Source organism: Daucus carota, chromosome 2 (genome assembly GCF_001625215.2).
Source record: "Daucus carota subsp. sativus chromosome 2, DH1 v3.0, whole genome shotgun sequence".
NCBI lineage: Eukaryota > Viridiplantae > Streptophyta > Magnoliopsida > Apiales > Apiaceae > Daucus > Daucus carota.
Genome location: NC_030382.2, coordinates 6,217,258 through 6,235,674, shown reverse-complemented (window position 1 = coordinate 6,235,674; position 18,417 = coordinate 6,217,258). Strand labels below are relative to the sequence as shown.

The window sequence follows — 18,417 nt, the reverse complement described above, 5'->3', positions numbered from 1 at the left end:
GTGGTCGATTTACGTGCTGTTTGCTTTGTGCGTACCATATTTGCTAGCTGTAAAAGGGGTTAAATACGAGAACATGAGCAAAGACGCTCAGCAAGTACTAACAGTCCTAAACACATGGCATCATAATAATATCAAAGGTGTCCGAAACAAATTTAAGAATAAATGATAAAGCATTCATTAAGGTTCATGATAATATGATGAATGGACATGGCAAAACACATGGATAATCATGGTATAGAAATCATGGCATCGTGGCAATATGGCAACATGTTATAATCATATCATCATCAAAATTCATTTTAGGACGCTACGGATTACAGCCGGTGATCAGCCGCGAAGTAATCCCGAACCGCGCTGGGTTCTCAAATATAATGGGATCCCTAGGCTATATGTGAGCCTAATAATATGTGAAAAGGACTTGCGTCTAGTCCAAATCACTAAAGAAAACATTTTATAATTCATTTTGATTTATAACATGGATGCCGGAAAAAGGTTTATATCATCTTTTATTGAAATATGGCAAAAGGGTTCAAGTTCACTAATAATGTGTCAACGCATATTGGACTTAAGGGGATAAGTTCCAAAGTCAAAAGAAAGTCAATTCTATCAAGTGTTATTCGGTATTTATGAAAGTATACATGTCATGGTGTTATTGGAAGTTTTTAATAGGGAATCTAACATTTTGGGTACAAGTGTAAGGATATATTTGAAAGGAAGGTACTAGTATGATCGGAATTTTTATGTCAAGGTATTTGCGAACATAATAGGTATGGTGATTATCGCAACTAAATATTCATAAGGATTTATGAGTTCACGGGTGCACATATATTTGCAACAATTGTAAAGTTAAGGATGTAGTAACTTGCCTTTGCAAGATTCTGAGATTATTCAATCTTGATGGTACGAGCTTTTCCTTTCGCCTCGGAACCTACACATTATATTAACCTCGTCACTAAACGGCATTTTAAGTCTAATTTATATTACACGCGCCTATTCTCTAGTTACGTAACCTAATACTCTATTATTAGCTAACTATCGCTATAAGAGTCATTACACGTACTTAATTTTAGGTATACATGCTCATTTATACATATGAAAGACAATTAACATAATCATGTATTCACATACTCCACATAGTCACCTAATTCACATAGTCACATAATGGCATGGCATGATTTATTAACTATATATATATATACTACATACTTAAACTCCTAAACACATAAGCAAGTAGCACATAAAGGCTAATTTCTAAACTTCTAAACTCCTCATACTGACCTTATCTTAATCCTAAAAGTGCTTGCAAAACTCAGCCCTTATACCCTTGACAATCATGCAAGAGTTGCACTTACAACTCTCCAATGGCTCTCTAAGGTTGCTCTCGGTTACTTAGTGAAAATAAGATGCTCTAACTAGGGCCTTCACTCTAATTTACTTCTAATAGGTTTCTAAGACTCTAAACTTACTTGTGCAATTGATACAATACAAAGGCCTCACACAAATTGGTTTAAAATGTTCAAAGGGCACAGTGAGGTTCTCTGTTGCAACCTCTCTGCACTACCTGCATCCTAACTGAGATAATTTAATGTGTACTAAGTGCATTCCTACCAAATCAATTCCCATGGATTCCCAACTCTTAAGGCTATCTCTCAGACTTGGTTTCACTCCAAGGCCCCATCTGAAACTTTCCAGGTTATTACATAAAGTTGACACTGCTGAAAACTACCCTGTTTCCCAACTGCCTTGTGTTTACTGATTTAAAACTCTGTTTTCTCACTAGGATTTGGGTTCTAATGGTTTGTTAGGCTTTCTTAGGGTTCACTAAGCTCAGTTAAGCCAAGGCCCCATGAAGGCCTCACTCATGACAAGGTGAAAACCTCACAAGAACACAGATTGTTCAATTCTGCCCTGTTTTGGGGTATCTACTGTTTTGAGTGTGTATACCTACCTAAATGCAGGGGCTTTGGTGATTTAAGACTACTGGAATCATAACAAAACTCACTCCCAACTCCTGGACACTTGGGACCAGCAAAACCCAACCAAATCAACACCAAAACTCCTAGTTTCTATGTGCAAAAATCTGTCCAGTGCTAGTGTGTGCCTCCTTCCACCTTATCACCCATCTTAACACCATTCAACAACAACCAAGCCAACAACTCTAGTCTATAATCTATATACCACTATTGTATAGCCTTATACAAGAAATTACAACACAAATCAAGCCTCAAAAATCACATTACCGAAGCCAAAAATCACAGCAGAGCAGAGCAGATTGGTTTTCAGCATTTCTAAGCATGATTTCGATCTAATACTCCATATAAAATCACATAATACATCAAAACTGAACATGACTAATCATGGCACATATTATACTAGCATTTTATGGCAAAAACCGAGGCATGCAATGATCAAAAACCAGTTTAAAAAGTGACAAAATCAGCATACACTTTATACTATGAAAATCATGACATGCACTTATAAACTCTAACTTTCTTGGCAAGATCTTGACATGCAATGTTTAAAACTTTGTAAAACAATCTTGTAAAGACTGAAACTCAAAGATCCCAGCAAGAAACATCTCATTCCATCCACAAAAATCATCCAAATCAATGGATTCCCTTCGGCTCCTTGGGAGTCATTGCCGAGGGCTTGAACCAAGGTTATGGCTTGACAAATGGGGGTGATACACTCCCTCAAGACCACTCCTTGTCCAAGTATTTAAGCCACAATGAGTTCAACTCTAGGTCCATGAGAACCAAAGTCGAAAACTCTTGGCTTGATGACATGCAAGTACTCAAACTAACCTTAAATGGAAGCTTGTGACTAGGAGATGATTTTTCTCTCTTGGATGAGTTGCAAAATATGTGTGTATATGAGGTTATGAAGAGAAAATTTTAAGGGTTTGGGAGGGGGTTTCTACTCAGCTGAAATGAGAGAGAGGGAGGAGAGTTTGGTGGGTTTGATTTTGTGTGTAGTGTGGTGTAGGAAATGATGAAGTCTTGTGCTTTTGACTAGACTAGAAGTGAGTGGATTTGGGTAGTTACAATTCTATCCTTCTAGTGGCTTTAGGTGAGAATGCATGCAAGGTTTTAGTGGTAATTACAAGAGTCAAATGGTGTGAATAGTCGGTCATGCCCTTGGACTCTATTCTCTACCAAAATGCATGCAAGGGTACTAGTGTAATCTTATAATTACTAAAAGTATGAATAAAATGAATGGATTTTAATAAATAAACTACAATTCCATAAATCATCAAATTAATACTATAAATACTATGAGATTTTACAAGTTTAACAAAATCATGATCAAAAATTTTGGACAAAGAAATATTTTTAAAAGCATTTTCAAGTATTACACTCTAATATATAATCTATGTATAAAAAGAATTTACACACAATAATACACATAATAATTCACAACAAAACGACTTTCCACTACAATTATATATGTATATCATATCACGTAATCGCTCGCATTACAATTTACCACTATTTACGATAATCTCTACTATTATTAAATCGCGTAGCCGCAACTATTAAATTAACATCGAATCGTGCAAGATAATTAATCGCGTAGCTAAATTTCTCGCATACGACTATTTATACACGAAATATAATCTAATTATGCCATCAAGTCATGTATAAATCCCAATTATCACTAAATCGCGTAACAAGAAATCTTACTCGCGTACAAAATATATCGCGTAGAAATTATATCGCATAAAAGTTATATTAGTGATACTTGCAATACCACATAACAAGAGAATATATATATATACACTCTTATATAACAATTCCACGTATCGACATAATAACATAGAATATAAGTATCGTGCTTATGAAGAAGTTCAAAATTACCGGTTGTTACAATAAATACCGAATAACACTTGATAGAATTGACTTTCTTTTGACTTTGGAACTTATCCCCTTAAGTCCAATATGCGTTGACACATTATTAGTGAACTTGAACCCTTTTGCCATATTTCAATAAAAGATGATATAAACCTTTTTCCGGCATCCATGTTATAAATCAAAATGAATTATAAAATGTTTTCTTTAGTGATTTGGACTAGACGCAAGTCCTTTTCACATATTATTAGGCTCACATATAGCCTAGGGATCCCATTATATTTGAGAACCCAGCGCGGTTCGGGATTACTTCGCGGCTGATCACCGGCTGTAATCCGTAGCGTCCTAAAATGAATTTTGATGATGATATGATTATAACATGTTGCCATATTGCCACGATGCCATGATTTCTATACCATGATTATCCATGTGTTTTGCCATGTCCATTCATCATATTATCATGAACCTTAATGAATGCTTTATCATTTATTCTTAAATTTGTTTCGGACACCTTTGATATTATTATGATGCCATGTGTTCAGGACTGTTAGTACTTGCTGAGCGTCTTTGCTCATGTTCTCGTATTTAACCCCTTTTACAGCTAGCAAATATGGTACGCACAAAGCAAACAGCACGTAAATCGACCACTGGCTACGCAGAGAATTGTTTAAGGGCGAAGGTAGCATATATGATATAAGCGGCTTTCGCTATTATGTTTTGTACTAGTTAGATGGGCTGATCCACACTCTGAACTTATAAGATCTTTTGGGACTTTATTTCACCTTTTTGGACTTGTAATTAACTAAAGGTTACCCTTTTGGGATTTAAATTATGTAATCCTAATTTCCGGATTTATTATTTATCTGTCTCTTGTTCATATTATATCAATTCGTGTGTGTGTGTTGGTTTGGGGCGTGACATTTTTGGTATCAGAGCCAGGTTTAGAGTCCCTGGACAGCCCAATTAGGATCAGAGGGTGTATAAGTATATTATATATCTATATATATCGGGAGTATTATTATGCGTCGTTCGATTTAATCGTATCTAACCCCTTTTATATATATATATATATTATTGACAGCAACGTGCGCACTCATCTTCGGTCCCGCCGCCTGAACCTATTCCCTTTTCTGTCTATGCTGACTTGAGGCTGGAGCTCGACACTATCCAAGGGAAGTATGACAGGCTCATGGAGCGCATTGAGGAGGTTTATTCGAGTGATCATATCATGGGTGACGGACCTAAGGAGAAGACCATCTCTAGGCTTGAGTCATTGATCCAGGTGGCCACATCCAGGTTGGAGAAGATGCCAGTACACCGTGACCGGTCCAGCCAGCTCACTGTGCAGATGATAGCGGATGAACTTAGGAGCATGGTCAAGATGCTGCGTGAGGACACGACCCCTAACATCCCTAGGACCCGTGAGGAGGAGACCGAGGAGGAGGACGAGGACTAGAGGACGTGACCTTTAGTTGCTTAGGCTGTTTCTTTTATCACTATGATGTTTATTTCTGTTTCTAGACTTTCGTACTATTTTCAGATCTGTACTCGTATTTCGTACTTTGACATTCGTACCTTTCGTTTCGAACCATGTTTTAATTCAGCAATGCACTTTCCTTGATTCCTATATTGCTCTTTAAATTTGCTTATAACCATGCATCATTTCTATTGTTTATATCGAACTGCATACCATGATAATTGTGAATAATCCCGTAACCTTGTATCATTTAAAATTGTATAACTTTTATTTCAGAATATGGCACCTAAAAGAGCTCGAGGAAGACCCACTAATAACCGAGAAAATACGGAAGAAGGAAACCGAAACGCAAACCAGAACCTTGACATAACACAACTTCTAGAATTGGTACGCCAACAGACAGCCACTATTGCCCAACAACAACAACTTCTTCAACAAATGCAACCACCACAACCACCTCCAGGAAATGTCACCACTTTCAAAACCTTCCAATCCGTAAAACCCCCGGAATTCAAAGGAACTCAAGATCCGGTTGAAGCTCATGCTTGGTTAAAAGAGATGGAGAAGGCTTTTGCCTTGACAAATGTTGGAGATAATCAGAAGGTGGAGTATGCTGCTTATTTTCTTAAAGGAGAATCGAACTATTGGTGGGAAACAACAAAAGCTTTAGAACCCGAAGGAATTATTACTTGGGACAGATTTAAGAGAATGTTTTTGGATAAGTACTTTCCTCGCTATATGCAAACACAAATGGAGATGAAGTTCTTTGAATTAAAACAAGATAATATGACAGTTGGGGAGTATGAGAAGAAGTTCACTGAACTATCTAGATTTATGGGAGAGTATGTTGATTCTGAAGAGAAGAGAGCGAAGAGATTTCAACAAGGACTAAAGCCGTGGTTGAGAAGTCGGGTGGTAGCTTTTGAATTGACTACTTATGCTGAAGTAGTTCAAAAAGCAATGGTAATTGAAGGCGAAAGTGAGCAGAATCAGAAGGAGAAGGGCAACAAAAAGAGAAGATTTGAATCGGGAGAAGAAGGCACAAGTTACAAGGGCCAGAATCAAAAAGTTAATCAAAGGTTTAAACTTCAAAGTGGACCCGGAAACTTCAAGAAGAGAGAATTTGGGAACAAGTCACAAGAAAACAGATCTCAATCGAGTGGACAGAAACCCCCGCAAGGATCAATTCCGGAGTGTAAAGTTTGTAATAAGAAGCATACGGGGATTTGCAACAAGGCGAATGTAGTTTGTTACAAGTGTCACGCAAAAGGCCACTATGCTCATGAATGTAAGAATCAGAAGGCCAACGTCACGTGCTACAAGTGTGGTAAAGTAGGACATGTGTCAAGGGAATGCAAAGGAGCGGTTAACAATCAATTGCTACAAATGACTGCTACGCCGTATCCGATGAATCAAGCAACTCCTATGCCAGCACCATCATTTCCAATGCCTTTCAATCAACCTCAAATGGCATCATCCTCATCTCATCCAGCTTTGACCTATCCGGCACAAGCAAGGACTTTCAACATGAATGTAAAGGATGCAATTCAAAGTTCTGATGTAGTTTCAGGTACGCTTTCTGTGAACGCTGCTAGTGCTAAAGTATTGATTGACTCGGGAGCTACAAGGTCATTTATTTCGAAGTCTTTTGTTGATAAGTGGAATTGTGAAACCCAATTGATGCATGAACCCCTATCTGTTGTCTTAGCTAATCAAGATAGAATATCTGTAGAACATGTGTGCCCCCATTGTACAATAGTGATAGCCGGACACGTTTTTCCTGCGAGTCTTATTCCTTTCCAGTTAGGCGAATTCGACGTGATATTAGGGATGGATTGGTTGACAAGCTTTAATGCTCAAATAGATTGCAAGAATAAAAGGGTGGTATTGAGTTCACCACAAGGCAAGAAGGTAACATTCAAGGGTCAAAGGCAAACTCAAAGATTTCTTACTTCGATGCAAGCAAAGAAGATGATTCGGAAGGGATGCGAGGCGTATTTGGCATATGTAATTGATAAGAGTAAAGAAGTTTCTAGCCCTGAAGACATTCCAGTAGTAAGAGATTTTATAGATGTGTTTCCCGAAGAACTTCCTGGCTTACCCCCGGACCGACAAATCGAGTTTACAATAGAACTTGCACCCGGCACCGAACCTGTTTCGAAGGCTCCTTATAGAATGGCTCCGTCAGAGATGAAGGAATTGGCGAAGCAAATACAAGAGCTATTAGACAAGGGATTTATACGGCCAAGTGTTTCACCTTGGGGCGCACCGGTCTTGTTTGTGAAGAAGAAAGACGGGAGTATGAGACTTTGTATAGATTATCGAGAATTGAACAAATTGACGATTAAGAATAGGTACCCTTTGCCTAGAATTGATGATCTGTTTGACCAACTCAAGGGAGCTTCTTGTTTTTCGAAAATTGATCTACGGTCGGGATACCACCAATTGAAGATTAAGGCTGAAGACATACCGAAGACAGCTTTTCGAACACGATACGGACATTACGAATTCCTTGTTATGGCTTTTGGATTGACAAACGCACCGGCTGCTTTCATGGACTTAATGAATCGGGTATTCAAGGAATATTTAGATAAATTCGTCATAGTTTTCATCGATGATATTTTGGTGTATTCAAAGACGGAAGCTGATCACGAAGAACATTTGAGAAGAGTGTTGGAAGTGTTGCGAAAGGAGAGATTGTATGCCAAATTCTCGAAATGTGAGTTTTGGTTGACGGAAGTAAGATTTCTAGGACATATTGTTGGAAGTGAGGGGATTAGAGTGGACCCCGAAAAGATTGAGGCTGTGATGAATTGGGAGAGACCAAAGACGCCAACAGAAGTGAGGAGTTTCATGGGATTAGCAGGATATTACCGAAGGTTTGTGAAAGATTTTTCGAAGATTGCCGTACCATTGACCAAATTAACAAGGAAGAATGAGAAGTTTGAATGGACGGGGAAGTGTGAAAGTAGTTTTCAAGAGTTGAAGCAAAGACTAGTAACTGCACCGGTTTTAGCATTACCCGATGACAAGGGAGATTTTGTGATATACAGTGACGCCTCTTACAAAGGACTTGGATGTGTGTTGATGCAACATGGAAAAGTAATAGCGTACGCTTCGAGACAACTTAAGCCACATGAACAGAAGTACCCAACTCATGATTTAGAATTGGCTGCGATAGTTTTTGCTTTGAAATTGTGGAGACACTACTTGTACGGGGAGAAATGTGAGATATATACAGATCATAAGAGCCTGAAGTACCTTTTCACTCAAAAAGAGCTAAACATGAGACAGCGCCGATGGTTGGAGTTGATCAAAGACTATGATTGTTCGATACAATATCATCCTGGGAAGGCCAACGTGGTAGCGGACGCATTAAGCAGAAAAGAGAAGTTAAATGTGATTTCAATGCCAAAGGAGTTGTCAAATGAAATTGAGAAGTTGCAATTAGAGTTTTGTGAACTTGGAGGGGCAGAAGAAATGTGTTATGCCATTACCTTTAAACCAACTCTGTTAGAGAAGATAAAGAAATATCAAGACGAAGTGATAACTCGAGAAGATAATCAGTTGACGGGAGAAGAAATTTGTACACAGAAAGATGAGCAAGGTGTGTTAAGATTTTCATCAAGAATTTGGATTCCGAATGTGACTGAATTGAAGAATGAAATTTTGCAAGAAGCACACAACTCTAGATTTTCGATTCACCCGGGAAGCACCAAGATGTACCAAGACTTAAAGAAGAATTTCTGGTGGCCGAACATGAAAAGAGAAATTGCAGAATGGACTTCAAAATGTGATACATGCCAAAGGGTAAAAGCCGAACATCAGAGACCGAGTGGTCTGATTCAGCCATTGAAGATTCCAAAATGGAAGTGGGAAAATATTGCCATGGACTTTGTAGTAGGATTACCTCGAACGCGTTCTGGACACGATGCAATTTGGGTAATAGTTGACCGTCTTACGAAATCGGCACATTTTCTTCCAATTAATGAGAAATCTTCTTTAGACAGACTAGTTCATATGTATGTACGCGAAATCGTGTTAAGACATGGTGTACCTATATCAATAGTTTCAGATCGGGACCCACGATTCAATTCGAGATTTTGGAGGCAATTTCAAGAACATTTAGGGACGAAGTTGAACATGAGCACGGCATATCATCCACAAACTGACGGCCAAAGCGAACGAACAATCCAAACCATTGAAGATATGTTGCGAAGCTGTGCCATTGACTTTTCGGGAAGTTGGGACGAACATTTACCCCTTGTGGAGTTTTCATACAATAATAGTTACCATTCCAGCATTGGCATGCCACCATACGAAGCTTTATATGGACGGAAATGCAGAACACCGACGAATTGGGATGAAGTTGGAGAAGGGAAGGTTTTAGGACCTGAATTGGTACAACAAATGAAGGACACCATCACAGTAATCAAGAAGAGACTAATTGCTGCACAAGACAGACAGAGGAAGTACGCGGACCCCGCTCGAAAAGATGTGAAGTTTGAAATTGGGGAAGCTGTATTGCTAAAAATATCACCGTGGAAGGGTTTGACCAGATTTGGTAAGAAAGGAAAACTAGCACCAAGATACATTGGACCTTTTGAAGTCTTGAACCAAGTTGGAAAAGTTGCCTACGAGTTAGCATTGCCACCACAATATCAGTACGTGCATAATGTGTTTCATGTCTCATTACTCAAGAAGTATAATCCGGACGCCAATCATGTGATAGAAAGTGAACCAGTGGAGATCCAGACTGATTTATCATATGAAGAACATCCCGTACAAATACTAGATCGGCAAGAAAGAAAACTTAGGAAGAAATCAGTAAGCTTGGTAAAAGTGTTGTGGAGGAATCCAAGGGTAGAAGAAGCCACTTGGGAGCTAGAGTCTGATATGCGGAATCGGTATCCTCAATTATTCTCCTAGATTCTGAGGACAGAATCCTATAAGGGGGAGAGGATGTAACAACCGGTAATTTTGAACTTCTTCATAAGCACGATACTTATATCCTATGTTAGTATGTCGATACGTGGAATCGTTATATGTGTATATATATAAATATTCTCTTGTTATGTGGTATTGCAAGTATCACTAATATAATTTCTACGCGATATAATTTGTACGCGAGTAAGATTTCTTGTTACGTGATTTAGTGATAATTGGGATTTATACATGACTTGATGGCATAATTAGATTATATTTCGTGTATAAATAGTCGTATGCAAGAAATTTAGCTACGCGATTAATTATCTTGCACGATTCGATGTTAATTTAATAGTTGCGGCTACGCGATTTAATAATAGTAGAGATTATCGTAAATAGTGGTAAATTGTAATGCGAGCGATTACGTGATATGATATACATATATAATTGTAGTGGAAAGTCGTTTTGTTGTGAATTATTATGTGTATTATTGTGTGTAAATTCTTTTTATACATAGATTATATATTAGAGTGTAATACTTGAAAATGCTTTTAAAAATATTTCTTTGTCCAAAATTTTTGATCATGATTTTGTTAAACTTGTAAAATCTCATAGTATTTATAGTATTAATTTGATGATTTATGGAATTGTAGTTTATTTATTAAAATCCATTCATTTTATTCATACTTTTAGTAATTATAAGATTACACTAGTACCCTTGCATGCATTTTGGTAGAGAATAGAGTCCAAGGGCATGACCGACTATTCACACCATTTGACTCTTGTAATTACCACTAAAACCTTGCATGCATTCTCACCTAAAGCCACTAGAAGGATAGAATTGTAACTACCCAAATCCACTCACTTCTAGTCTAGTCAAAAGCACAAGACTTCATCATTTCCTACACTACACTACACACAAAATCAAACCCACCAAACTCTCCTCCCTCTCTCTCATTTCAGCTGAGTAGAAACCCCCTCCCAAACCCTTAAAATTTTCTCTTCATAACCTCATATACACACATAATTTACCACTCATCCAAGAGAGAAAAATCATCTCCTAGTCACAAGCTTCCATTTAAGGTTAGTTTGAGTACTTGCATGTCATCAAGCCAAGAGTTTTCGACTTTGGTTCTCATGGACCTAGAGTTGAACTCATTGTGGCTTAAATACTTGGACAAGGAGTGGTCTTGAGGGAGTGTATCACCCCCATTTGTCAAGCCATAACCTTGGTTCAAGCCCTCGGCAATGACTCCCAAGGAGCCGAAGGGAATCCATTGATTTGGATGATTTTTGTGGATGGAATGAGATGTTTCTTGCTGGGATCTTTGAGTTTCAGTATTTACAAGATTGTTTTACAAAGTTTTAAACATTGCATGTCAAGATCTTGCCAAGAAAGTTAGAGTTTATAAGTGCATGTCATGATTTTCATAGTATAAAGTGTATGCTGATTTTGTCACTTTTTAAACTGGTTTTTGATCATTGCATGCCTCGGTTTTTGCCATAAAATGCTAGTATAATATGTGCCATGATTAGTCATGTTCAGTTTTGATGTATTATGTGATTTTATATGGAGTATTAGATCGAAATCATGCTTAGAAATGCTGAAAACCAATCTGCTCTGCTCTGCTGTGATTTTTGGCTTCGGTAATGTGATTTTTGAGGCTTGATTTGTGTTGTAATTTCTTGTATAAGGCTATACAATAGTGGTATATAGATTATAGACTAGAGTTGTTGGCTTGGTTGTTGTTGAATGGTGTTAAGATGGGTGATAAGGTGGAAGGAGGCACACACTAGCACTGGACAGATTTTTGCACATAGAAACTAGGAGTTTTGGTGTTGATTTGGTTGGGTTTTGCTGGTCCCAAGTGTCCAGGAGTTGGGAGTGAGTTTTGTTATGATTCCAGTAGTCTTAAATCACCAAAGCCCCTGCATTTAGGTAGGTATACACACTCAAAACAGTAGATACCCCAAAACAGGGCAGAATTGAACAATCTGTGTTCTTGTGAGGTTTTCACCTTGTCATGAGTGAGGCCTTCATGGGGCCTTGGCTTAACTGAGCTTAGTGAACCCTAAGAAATCCTAACAAACCATTAGAACCCAAATCCTAGTGAGAAAACAGAGTTTTAAATCAGTAAACACAAGGCAGTTGGGAAACAGGGTAGTTTTCAGCAGTGTCAACTTTGTGTAATAACCTGGGAAGTTTCATATGGGGCCTTGGAGTGAAACCAAGTCTGAGAGATAGCCTTAAGAGTTGGGAATCCATGGGAATTGATTTGGTAGGAATGCACTTAGTACACATTAAATTATCTCAGTTAGGATGCAGGTAGTGCAGAGAGGTTGCAACAGAGAACCTCACTGTGCCCTTTGAACATTTTAAACCAATTTGTGTGAGGCCTTTGTATTGTATCAATTGCACAAGTAAGTTTAGAGTCTTAGAAACCTATTAGAAGTAAATTAGAGTGAAGGCCCTAGTTAGAGCATCTTATTTTCACTAAGTAACCGAGAGCAACCTTAGAGAGCCATTGGAGAGTTGTAAGTGCAACTCTTGCATGATTGTCAAGGGTATAAGGGCTGAGTTTTGCAAGCACTTTTAGGATTAAGATAAGGTCAGTATGAGGAGTTTAGAAGTTTAGAAATTAGCCTTTATGTGCTACTTGCTTATGTGTTTAGGAGTTTAAGTATGTAGTATATATATATATAGTTAATAAATCATGCCATGCCATTATGTGACTATGTGAATTATGTGACTATGTGGAGTATGTGAATACATGATTATGTTAATTGTCTTTCATATGTATAAATGAGCATGTATACCTAAAATTAAGTACGTGTAATGACTCTTATAGCGATAGTTAGCTAATAATAGAGTATTAGGTTACGTAACTAGAGAATAGGCGCGTGTAATATAAATTAGACTTAAAATGCCGTTTAGTGACGAGGTTAATATAATGTGTAGGTTCCGAGGCGAAAGGAAAAGCTCGTACCATCAAGATTGAATAATCTCAGAATCTTGCAAAGGCAAGTTACTACATCCTTAACTTTACAATTGTTGCAAATATATGTGCACCCGTGAACTCATAAATCCTTATGAATATTTAGTTGCGATAATCACCATACCTATTATGTTCGCAAATACCTTGACATAAAAATTCCGATCATACTAGTACCTTCCTTTCAAATATATCCTTACACTTGTACCCAAAATGTTAGATTCCCTATTAAAAACTTCCAATAACACCATGACACGTATACTTTCATAAATACCGAATAACACTTGATAGAATTGACTTTCTTTTGACTTTGGAACTTATCCCCTTAAGTCCAATATGCGTTGACACATTATTAGTGAACTTGAACCCTTTTGCCATATTTCAATAAAAGATGATATAAACCTTTTTCCGGCATCCATGTTATAAATCAAAATGAATTATAAAATGTTTTCTTTAGTGATTTGGACTAGACGCAAGTCCTTTTCACATATTATTAGGCTCACATATAGCCTAGGGATCCCATTATATTTGAGAACCCAGCGCGGTTCGGGATTACTTCGCGGCTGATCACCGGCTGTAATCCGTAGCGTCCTAAAATGAATTTTGATGATGATATGATTATAACATGTTGCCATATTGCCACGATGCCATGATTTCTATACCATGATTATCCATGTGTTTTGCCATGTCCATTCATCATATTATCATGAACCTTAATGAATGCTTTATCATTTATTCTTAAATTTGTTTCGGACACCTTTGATATTATTATGATGCCATGTGTTTAGGACTGTTAGTACTTGCTGAGCGTCTTTGCTCATGTTCTCGTATTTAACCCCTTTTACAGCTAGCAAATATGGTACGCACAAAGCAAACAGCACGTAAATCGACCACTGGCTACGCAGAGAATTGTTTAAGGGCGAAGGTAGCATATATGATATAAGCGGCTTTCGCTATTATGTTTTGTACTAGTTAGATGGGCTGATCCACACTCTGAACTTATAAGATCTTTTGGGACTTTATTTCACCTTTTTGGACTTGTAATTAACTAAAGGTTACCCTTTTGGGATTTAAATTATGTAATCCTAATTTCCGGATTTATTATTTATCTGTCTCTTGTTCATATTATATCAATTCGTGTGTGTGTGTTGGTTTGGGGCGTGACATTATATATCAACTTTTGTTATAGTTTTAGGAGTGGTATCATTTATTAAGCTTTTTTTAGTGCAAAGTTAGAAATTATCTGACAAGAAAGAGCAACAATAATTAACTTGAGTATTTGGATTACTTCTAAATGCACATTCATTATGGTTATAATTAAAAATATCTTAACCAGGATCTTGATAACTTTTGTAACTCTGGACATGATTGTAAAGTAGTTAGCATTCCCTCATAAATTATTAATTTATTTTTATTTCCTTTCAATCTAATTCTGCATGTCATTATTCTTTCTCATAATCACCAAGCTATCTCTGGAGAATAATTGAGAAGATCAATGCTCTGTTGTGGTTTAGCTAAGGGTTTATAAAGGTCCAGTTGCAGAACAGACCTTGATTATTTATTTATTTTATTAAGCATGCTCCTCCTTTCTTCTTTGCAATCAAATGTACATATACAATTAAAAAAGATACTCCCTCCGTCTCAATTTATAGGTCCATTTTGGAATAAACACGCATATTAAGAAAAAAGTTGGTTAGATAGAATCTTATCTCATGAATCATTAATTAGTACATTGATAAGTGAGAATATAGTTGAGTTTTAAAAAAAGCACAATAAATATATGGAATTAGTGCATTGAGAAATGAGAATAATGTTGAGTTTCAAAAAAATCACAATTAATATGTAGCTAAATTTGTATTGAAAGAAGAGAGGGACAAGTATTTTGGGACAATTTTTTTTTCCAAAATGGACCTATAAATTGAGACGGAGGGAGTATTAATATTTATAAATTTCACTTTAAAGATGCTGAGTTGGAACTTTTAAATCTGGCATCTTTGACATGAGCATCTTTGGCCATTCCTTTTGTATAAATCAGTTCCCTAGAGCTCTGGATCTTATAGTACTGCTAGAAACATAACCACATGGAGATTTCATAAATATTAGTTTAGTCATTAATTAACTTGCTTATTATTTTTTTATGGCTTTTCAAGAAACCACATGATGATGATACTAACATGAGCCATGTTCATTGTTTTAAAATTATTTTAATATCTTTATATATATTTAGGAACCTTAACCTCTTTAATATATAACTCCTATTAACTAACAATACATATACAGATGTTACCTATTGTGAAATTTAAACTAACCAAATACCAGGGAGTAGTAGCCATGAATATTTTATGAATCTTTGTCTTTTAGATGTTGTGATTTAAGTTAGTTTTACTATATCATTGTGAATTGACTTGTAATTATATTTTTGCAGAAACGCTATAGGTGGACCAATGAGCAGAGTTCGTTAATAGCTAAACTATTCTGGCAAAAGTGTGCTACTAGAACAAAAGACAAGCTTTCAAAAGATCGCGCAAATGCCATAAGACTTGCTGGGGATGCTCATCCAGGTCAAGGAGTTGAATATATGCATGAGTATAATCCTTGGTGGTGCTCAGCTGATGTATGGTCTCAGATGTGTGACCAATGGAGAGATCCAATATGGTTGAAGAGACGAAAGACTGCTGCCGAAAATAGAGCTGCAGGTGTACGTGATGGCGAGAAGGCCAAAGGTACCTACAAGGGTGGCAGTATCTCCCAGTTGGCACATTTGGTTGCGCGGGTATGAATAATTCTTAATTGTTGCAATCATGAGCTTGATGATATAACAAGTTTAGTTTGTAATATTTGAATCTGTTTTGTTTAGGAGTCTGCGTCTAAGGGTGAGCCTATCCACTGGTTGGATGTATATGTTGCCACTCGAGATGGCCTTCCTGATGCCGTTAAAACAGCGGTAACAACAAACTATTTCTAGTTATATATATTTGTGGCGAAGTTGCGTTGAAATTTTTTGAAATGGAATTGCAAAACATGTTTATATTATTTAGCAATGAAATTACGGAACCTGCTACTTTCCATTTGTATAAATAATTTGCTATTATGATCTTATGTTAGAATTTCGGACACGTCACTTTAACACAACATTTTGTTACAGTAATTAAGAAGCTATTATAAGGTTATCATACAGTTAGTATTCAATAAATTCATTTTTGACTGTTTTGTTGCTAATATGATGGCAGGATAATTATCGTCTCTTAATGGATGAGCGTTATCCCGTGGGCACTCCACGTCCACATATTGACCAGGAGTTGTGGGAGAGAGCATCTATTGTGAAGAAGAATTATGTTAAGGGTCAAGGCCGAAGAACTCGCCCATCCATTTATGGCTCGGGGAGCACACAGTCTTCACAGTTTTCGACTCATCCAGCTAGTCATCATACTCCCGCTGACTGTGTCAGAGCTATATGCAGGGATCGAGAGCTTCTTCTCACACTAGGAGGGCATCTGGGGGCAATGGATCCTGAGGAGTTAGCCCGTGCAGTGTCCGCAGCAGCAGCAGCACAGGAGCAGGAGCAGCAGCAGCATGGTGATGAGGTATATTTAATATCTAGTAAAACTACCTTTACTTACGTTCTTGAATGGCGGAGTTGGTTTGATATACTTGTTATAATAAAACATGTTTTATTGTTTTGTTGATTTCAGGGATCACAGCATGATGAGCATGATGCTCGAGATGATGAGGCCGGTGGATCTTAGGGTGGTATCATCATATTTATGTTTTTATCTTTTGGATTTGGTGATGCTCGATCATATGATTGTCTAGTCGATATAACTTTTTACACTATTATGTGGATTTTATATGTCGGATATTAGTGCAGTGTCATCGTATTTATGTTTTTATGCGCCACTTTTGGATTTGGTGATACTAGATCATATGATTTTCTAGCGGATATAACTTTTAATATTATTATGTGGATTTTACATTTATCATTTTCACTATACAGAGTGAGCAAAATGTTTATGTATTTGTGTGTAAAACCAGATGTGTGTTTGTATTATGTTGGGAAATACAGGTATAATTAATTTGGTAATTTAATAAAATAAAAAAATAAAAATTAGAAAATTTTGTATTAGCGACCGACATCCGTAGCAAGATTTAAACTGACCAATACAAAAAACAGCAACAAATTACAGTCGCTAATAGTGGTCACAAAATTAGCGACAAAACAATTTAGTTGCTAACGTTTGCAACCGATCGCGGTCGCAAATACTAGTCGCAAAACTTAGCGACGAGTAACGGTCGCAAATACTGGTCGCCAACAGTAGCGACGAAGAACGGTCGCAAATGCTAGTCGCAAATATTAGCGACGAGGAACGGTCGCCGATCCTTGTCGCCGCCACGTGGATTGGGCATAAATTATGCTGACTCAGATTAGCGACGGGGTCGGTCGCTAAACGCGGTCGCAACTATTTCGGTCGCTGATAGTGGTCGCAATGATGCACTCCAGCGACCAGTTTTTCTGCAACTACTTTGAGCGACTGACTGCGGTCGCTACTAGTCATTAGCGACCCCAGGCGGTCGCTGATAGGCGGTCGCAAAAAGACCAGTTTCTTGTAGTGAAGTTGATTACAATTTCAAAGTTGTTTCCGGGCTCAAACGAGTCAAGAATGAAACTACAAGTTGATTACAATTTCAAACAACCGAAAATGAAGCTAAAAGTTGTTTTTAACTTCGAACGAGTGTGGAATGAAGCTACAAGTTGTATCCAACTTCAATCTACCAATAATGAAGCTACAAGTTGTTTACGGGCTCAAACGAGTCAAGAATTAAACTACAAGTTAATTACAATTTCCAACAACCGAAAATGAATGTACAAGTTGTTTTGAACTTCAAATGAGTCTGGAATGAAGCTACAAGTTGTTTCCAACTTCAATCTAGTCAATAATGAAGTTACAAGTTGTTTCCGGGTTCAAACGAGTCAAGAATGAAACTACAAGTAGATTACAATTTCAAACAACCGAAAATGAAGCTACAAGTTGTTTTAACTTCGAAAGAGTTTGGAATGAAGCTACAAGTTGTTTCCAACTTCAATCTACCAATAATGAAGCTACAAGTTGTTTACGGGCTCAAACGAGTCAAGAATGAAACTACAAGTTGATTCCAATTTCAAACAACCGAAAAT

At 37.3% G+C, this 18,417-nt stretch overlaps 2 protein-coding genes across 2 annotated transcripts; both read left to right on the top strand.

Annotated features, from left to right (window-relative positions):
• Positions 1–4,452: 4,452 nt before the first annotated feature.
• Positions 4,453–5,326, top strand: LOC108203478 (uncharacterized). The gene is made up of 2 exons (XM_064086381.1): positions 4,453–4,527; positions 4,930–5,326. The coding sequence occupies exons 1-2, from the start codon at positions 4,459–4,461 to the stop codon at positions 5,302–5,304; spliced, it is 444 nt and encodes a 147-aa protein (XP_063942451.1). The 5' UTR covers positions 4,453–4,458; the 3' UTR covers positions 5,305–5,326.
• Positions 5,327–13,175: 7,849 nt separating this feature from the next.
• Positions 13,176–17,229, top strand: LOC135150326 (uncharacterized). The gene is made up of 5 exons (XM_064086589.1): positions 13,176–13,193; positions 15,670–16,017; positions 16,102–16,188; positions 16,475–16,828; positions 16,937–17,229. Exons 1-5 carry the CDS (start codon positions 13,176–13,178, stop codon positions 16,988–16,990), a joined length of 861 nt encoding a protein of 286 aa, XP_063942659.1. The 3' UTR covers positions 16,991–17,229.
• The last annotated feature ends 1,188 nt before the right edge of the window (positions 17,230–18,417 follow it).